This window comes from Arachis ipaensis, chromosome B07 (genome assembly GCF_000816755.2).
Source record: "Arachis ipaensis cultivar K30076 chromosome B07, Araip1.1, whole genome shotgun sequence".
In the NCBI taxonomy this organism is placed as follows: Eukaryota; Viridiplantae; Streptophyta; class Magnoliopsida; order Fabales; family Fabaceae; genus Arachis; species Arachis ipaensis.
In genome coordinates, this window is record NC_029791.2 from 929,888 (window position 1) to 937,000 (window position 7,113).

Below are 7,113 nucleotides of genomic sequence, written 5' to 3' on the forward strand. Positions count from 1 at the left end.
CCTCCTCCGATCTCATCCTTGACCGCCTCGCCTCCTCCGATGGTCAAATCAAGCTCAAAGCCATCCGGCAGCTGAAGAACCACATAATCGGAAACCGCACCAAGAAACTCTCATACATCAAGCTCGGAGCCGTCCCCGCCGTCGCCGCAACCCTCGCCGACTTCGATTCCGACCCCAACCTCATTGTACAGTCCGCCGCCGCGCTTGGCAGCTTCGCCTGTGGCCTTGACGCCGGTGTCCGTGCTGTCCTCGACGCCGGAGCTTTCCCTCACTTGATCAGGCTCCTCTCTGCCTCCGATGACAAGGTCAATTTCTCTCTCTCTTCTTTCCTTATCATTTGTTTTGCCAGATATTGTAGATTGCGATGAAATTGCAATGCTCTGAATTGTTAGGTTGATCGTTAGGTTGCGATTAGTGATGGTACTTGCTTGGTTACGCTGATTTGGACCGTTATTTTTTTTATCATGATAATGCATTGATAGTAGGAATGAAATAGCTTGTGTGAGAATAATGAATTGCATATTTTGAACTCAATTTAGTTTCTGGAGTGTTCTTATGGTATTTAGTGATCAGTTTCTCCTTTAATTGTTCTTGCTACTTCTATAGCTATTAGAAATATTTCGAGTGCGATTATTAATATTTTAATCTCCAATGCCATCTGATTGGCCTTTGTACACTTGATTTCAGGTTGTGGATGCAGCTGCACGTTCTCTACGAATGATTTATCAATCAAAATTGGCCCCAAAATATGATTTTTTCAAGGAAGAGAACTTGGAGTTCCTGCTTTTACTGTTGAAAAGCGAGAATGAAAGTCTTTCTGCACTGGGTGCGAGCATTATTATTCATTCGTGCGAGACAGGTGAAGAACAGAATATCTTATGCTATGCTGGTGTGTTGGACAAACTCATCAGCCTTCTGTATGGTTCTCTAAGCCAGCGAGATGCTAGTTTGGAGTCCATAGCTGCGATAGTTAAAAACAATTCTGAAGCTGTCTCTAAATTTGTCGACCTTAGAGGTGGAAGAGCTTTGAGCCCTGTAATTGAATTAAGTAAAGACAAATATTCTCGGACAAGATTACTAGCTTGCTTGTGCCTGATTTGTGTTAAGAATGCTTCTTCTTACCATCTTCAAGACACAGGAATCAAAACCAAACTGATAAATATTCTGCTTGAACTCCTTGATGATTCTGGTCAAGTTGGAGATGAAGCTCCATTTGCCTTTTTGAGTTTAATTGCTGAGAAGGAAGATTTGCAGAAGTTAGCATTTGAGGGAAATGCAATTGATAAGTTCTACAATCACTTGCAAGACTGTCCTTCACATCCCAAACGTCTTGAAGGGATATTTCTAGCCTTGGCTGATCTTTGCTCTAAATTGGAGTGCTGCAGGTCTAAGTTTCTTTCGTTACAGGTCTGTTATTTCATGGGCATTAATAGTAAACCTCATTTATTGCTAGTAACCTGTTTATTGAAATGCATTGTTATGTTGATGATATTTTTTAGCATGTCAATGTGAACATGTTTGAATTAATTATAAGCAATTTTGTGTTTCTTCCAATTTCATATTTTCATGGAGTTATGATATGAGTTGCACTGGTAAATTTCATATCTAGATACTAAACCCACCATTATTTTCTCTCTTGGCTGAACACAGATGTTAAATCTACTAGTTGATGCTTTAACCCATTATGATGCCAATGTACGCACTGCAGCCTGCATTTGCTTGAAAAGTGTCTCTCGTTCCATCAAGGTATGCAACTTACCATGATATGGTTCTCAATTTGTGTTATGCTATGTAGTTCCTATAACTGAATTCTCATAAAATGTCATTCAGAATTTGAGTGTAGGTTATTTTATGAACGAAAGAATTGTCATTCCGTTGGTTCGACTCCTCTCTGATCCTTCTACTTCTGTCCAGGTATGCGTTTATTTATTTAATTAGATCTAGCATGGGCATTTATCTCAAGCACATCGTTGCTTTTGTGGAAGTCATGCTTATTTACTAACAATATTTAGTGAGATTCTTCGATATAGTCCTTTTCTAACCTAGTAAGCCAAAGTTCTTTCTATGCTGTCTTCCAGGTTGCAGCCCTTGGTGCTATCAGCAACATTCTGGTTGACTTTACAGCACATAAGTCAGTGTTTGTACAATGTGGAGGCATTAAAGAGCTTGTTCAATTGACAAAGTCAATGGATCCATCTTTAAGGTTAAATGCTGTATGGGCCTTGAGAAACATGGTATTTCTGGCAGATAAGATGTGTAAGGAAGGAATTTTTATGGAACTGACGGTTTCTTCTGTAGCTAGCCTTATTTGCGGTAATGATCCTCATTGAAAGTTAATATTTTCTGAATTGGCACCTCCCAAAAAAATTGGTTCTTAATTCTCTGTATACTCTGCAGATCCTGAGCCTTCTATTCAAGAACAAGCGCTGGCTCTTGTGCGAAATGTTGTTGATGGGTGTATGGACTGTGTTGAATACGCTTTTGCTGAAGAAGGTATCATCCTGGATGCTGTTGGAAGGCAAATTCGGAAATCTTCAAAAACCGAAATTTTGATACAGGTTGGAGAAACTTCCGAAACTAAAGCCGTTGGTTGATATTTTAGCCAACCATTGGTATTTATATTAACTTTGTGATGCATCTAATTAGTTGTGTGGCCTACATAGGGGATGTACGTGCTCAGCAATGTTGCAAGCGGGAATGAGTTTCATAAAGAAGCTATCATGAAACTACTCTTCCCACCAGCAGAAAATGGGTCTCGCTCTTTCTTCTGCCAGTTTTTGCACAGCAGTGACAGTCGTTTACGCACATCTGCTGTTTGGGTCATAGTCAATTTGACTTTTCCTGCAAGTCCTGGTGCATTTGGTCGGATTGTAGAACTGCGTAAATTTGGTGTAGTTTCTCAAATCAAGAGGATGGCCAATGATTCTTGCATGGATGTGAAGGTCCTTAAATTTTTATTTCATCTTTTATTCCCTACTGCATTTGTTCTAAACTACTTTTAGTCATTTTGTAAATTTTATTATTCTGTTGGTGCAGCTTCGCGCAAGACATGCACTTGGGCAGATTATTACCTTTGGTGATAGTTAACTGTCTCCATGCAAAGCCCTTTGATGAAGCAAAGAAGAAAGTCTTGATAGAGTTATTTTCTCTAGTACATTATATGTAAGGGGGGTATCCAACCTCAGCTTCGGATATGGTATGTTTCAGCAGATGTTCTTCAATGACTTGCTTACTGTCTGTCGTAGAATCTTCTTTCTAGATATATGCCACTGAAAATTGGAATCATTGACTACTGTTTGGTTTTTGATATCGGAGTGTTTAGTTTATCCTTTTATGGTGTATAGTACTTAATAACATGAAAGATCTGTTGTAAAGTTTATGGAAGTTCAATGTTTGTACATTAAGCGAGCATGTTATAGAGATTTCAGATTAGCTGCTTATTCTGTTGTGTTTGTAGTAGTTTATTGTTATCTCTTGTATTTTTAGTGCCAAGAATACTTTTATCCGGGATCAAGATTTATCTGTTTCTCAATCTCTGTTTTCTTAATATTTTGTCACTTTGAAGTTTCTTCCCGATAATGGAATTTTGATGTTCTAATTCCAAATTCGTTGTTGCTTTTCCCATGTTTCCCTTTGCAGGTAAATCAAATTATTTCTTTAAATTTTTGAACAAGTCAGAGCAGTGTGAAAGGTTTCAATTTTGTTAGCACTCCTGACCAACCAGGATACGCCCCCCAAGTTTCATTTTCTTGTTAATTACTCCAAGTGTTTCTCTTTCTAAGTCAGATGCTCCAAGTAGATCGACAGGCTTTAGTATTGTACAATATGAGTAGTAAATGTCAAGTTTAGAACTTAGCTTCAAGTTTCAGCTTCATCCTTGGTTCTGCTTTATTTTGCCAAATAGTAGAATTGTATTTTTATGTGTAAGTAGTGATTGATGTTATGTGCTTGATCTCTAGTTATTGGTCGACAAAGTAGGTCCTAAATATAAGCAACAAATTTACTACACATTTATCTTGTTCTTAGTTAACCCCTTTACATACCTGAAAATGGGCACGTATAATAGACTTTGAAGATTTTCAACCAATTCATAAAAATCATTCATTCCAAACTCTCTTAGTAATAATAGAATAGATGATGTATTTAAAAAATGTGTAGACATATTCACAGCTTACAGAAAGTAGTAGTGATTGATACTGAAACCTATAAACTATACCCTAGAAGAGACTAGGAAGAAGCCAAAGGCAGGAAAAACATAATATGAAATTTTCTGACGCATGACTTATCAGCCGATTTTTTCTGTGTTAGTGTCATCCGAAGGCCATATTACAGTTTCTATGAGCCTTTCCCTCATTAACTCCAAGTTCTCATTCGATATGTCTTCATATATCTCAGCATGATTACATTTCTGCACCACAATAATGAAAAATAAAAAAAGATTATAAATCTTAAGCTTGGCCATTTTTAATCAAGAAGAAAGATATAACTACTTTTCTGAGTTCCATTATTAGTACCTTGACCCATTTACCATAAAGGTGAAGCCGTGTAACCATCACTCTCTCAGCTAGCTCTTGGTGCTCCTATCAAATTGGTCCAAAAAGGGAAAACAAAAAATTACATTACACATTGTGATTTGGTATTGCAATTTTCACAAGAATGGCATGTTAGATTGAAAATTCTATGGACACTCGAGTATCAAAGACTACCTTGGCGAGGGATCGTAGAAAACGTTTCCCATCTGATGGCTCGTTTGTTGCAACAAAACTGCCAACATTATAAGCATGAGTAAGACTTGGTCAACAAAATTATTATACTAATAACGAGAAAAACAAAACATTACTATGAGATTGTAAAAAGTGATATAGTTTCCAACAAGCTAAGAGTCTAGAATAACACAAGCTCATGTTGAACTAGTTTCTAAATTTGTCACAACACAATTCAACTATATTCTAGTGTCAATAAACTATAAGTAAATGGTTAAATTAGTCCCTAAAAGATTATTCATTTTTTAAATTGGTCCCCGAAAGATTTTTTTAATCAAATTCGTCCTTTAAAGATTTTAAATTAGTCATGTTAGTCTTTGCGTCACTTTGTTTGTTGATGGTGTCAAAATTTGCTAATGTAACGTGTTAAATGACACTCCAACATACACCTAGGAGTCTTAATTGACTATTAACATAATTAATTTATGAAATTAGATCAAATCAACTCCAAATTAAGGAATTCCAATGCCTCAAGTTTTCTCTTCAATTAGGTTTTGATTTAATCTAATTTCATAAACTAATCATGTTAATAGTCAATTAAGACTCCTAGATATATGTTGAGATGTCACTTAATGTGTTATATTAGCAAATTTTGACACTATCAGCAAACAAAGTGACAGAAAGACTAACATGGCTAATTTAAAAATTTTAAATGACGAATTTAATTAAAAAAATCTTTCAGGGACCAATTTGAAAAATGAGTAATCTTTTAAGGACTAGTTTGACTATTTACTCAATAAACTATTGTTGATACTTGATACAACATATGTGAATTTCACTTACTTATAAAAAAACCTATACTTAGGTGGGTTCATCTCATAGAGCTGCTGAAGCACCGTCCTCACTGCCTTGACTGTGAAGTAGTTGAGTAATTGCTGTATCCCAACACATGAATTCAGATAATATAAGATCACAAGCAACAACATCTAGTATAATATTAAAACACTTATTGACTATTATTGTATGAACCTCCGAAATTGCATTTACATATCAATGTTAATGAAATTGTCTTAGGAGAGTATAAAACTACATATGGTATGCAACATCTTTTGGGAGCGTTTGGTGGAGAGACATAGACTGAAAGACTGAGACTGAGAGACAAAGACTAAGAGACAGAGACATAAATAAATCACAGTATTCTGTTTGGCGCAAAATGGGAGGCAGAAATTAAAACAAGAATGAAACTCTAATTTAATTTGTACAAAAGATAAAATTAGAATTAATTAATTGAAATGAGAGTATTTTAGGTATAAAATGTTATTAAAGTTTCAGTCTCTGTTTCTAAAAATTTCATTCCCCTGTGTCCTCACATTTTGGAGGTACTGAAATACTGAAATTTTAGGTACAGAGATAGAAATTTTAATACCAGTCTTTGAGCCAACAAACATAATACTGAATCTCAATGTTAGTGTACCTCAAAACAAACGCTACCTATAATCATCAAATAGTGATCTGAAATAACATGACTAACTTCATCACTAACACCAAATAATAGATCTGAAATGAAAATATAAAAATGGCACCATGGATATAAACTGTTCATATATGATCCACACAATCATATTGAATTTATGTGTTTACCGTTTTAACATCATTAAAAGTCTCCTCATATTGACCACCAAGCTCGTTAACAATTGCAACTCTCCGATTATCCTTGCGCTGCTTCTTGAAGCTTCTATTAACAGAGAGCCTCCACTCTCTCACCCCATAAACAACAAAGGAACTACTCAGTTCCACGTTGTTCCCACGCCTCACCAAACACTGCTTATTACCATTCACACCGCCGGTAATGGTGGTGGTTGTGGGAAGAGCATCCACGCAAAGATATGAGTCCACCAACGATGTTCCCACAACACTTAGAGCACTCACCATATCCTCTTCTTCCACAACACAAACTTCAAAGTTTCTCCAAAACTCACCCACTTGAAAATTATGGCGGAAAATAGTCCAAGTTGGAAACTTGATGGTTACCCACTAATTTTGAACAAGGGAAGAATCGTGGGTATCCGAAAAAATTGGAAATTTGTAGCTATTGAAGTCAAAGAAGAAGAAGCATGCAGAGGAGAGAGAATGTGGAGAGCAAGGAACACGAGGGAGGAACAGGAAGAAGGTGGGATTTTTGAAGTGTGTGAACCTTAACCAAACGAAAACTTGAGGTCGAAAAATTTCGGAGAGGAAAAATAAAAAGCTGAGAACTGAAAATCAACGTTAGCCTCTGACTTTTTGTTTGTTTCTGTGTTCTTTCCAAATGGGTTGAGGAGAGAGAGCCAACTCAGTTCGACGGGTATTCAGTTTGGTTCTGAATGGACACGTGGCGGTTTTGAATCTTTGTCTTTGTCCATAGATTCTG

General features: G+C 36.5%; 2 protein-coding genes across 2 annotated transcripts; one reads left to right on the plus strand and one right to left on the minus strand.

Moving 5' to 3' along the window:
• On the plus strand, window positions 3–4,008 carry LOC107606417 (armadillo repeat-containing protein 8; the record flags this gene model as incomplete). Its single annotated transcript, XM_016308482.2, has 9 exons — window positions 3–305; window positions 688–1,407; window positions 1,651–1,746; window positions 1,831–1,914; window positions 2,079–2,313; window positions 2,398–2,558; window positions 2,664–2,942; window positions 3,037–3,196; window positions 3,640–4,008. Coding segments are annotated over 8 exons (1,929 nt in total), but the record flags the coding sequence as incomplete, so codon positions are not given.
• LOC107608778 (chaperonin-like RbcX protein 2, chloroplastic) lies at window positions 4,066–6,953 on the minus strand. Its single transcript, XM_016310512.2, has 5 exons — window positions 6,345–6,953; window positions 5,547–5,638; window positions 4,707–4,764; window positions 4,515–4,580; window positions 4,066–4,408 (listed from the first exon to the last, which is right to left on the minus strand). Exons 1-5 carry the CDS (start codon window positions 6,633–6,635, stop codon window positions 4,286–4,288), a joined length of 630 nt encoding a protein of 209 aa, XP_016165998.1. The 5' UTR covers window positions 6,636–6,953; the 3' UTR covers window positions 4,066–4,285.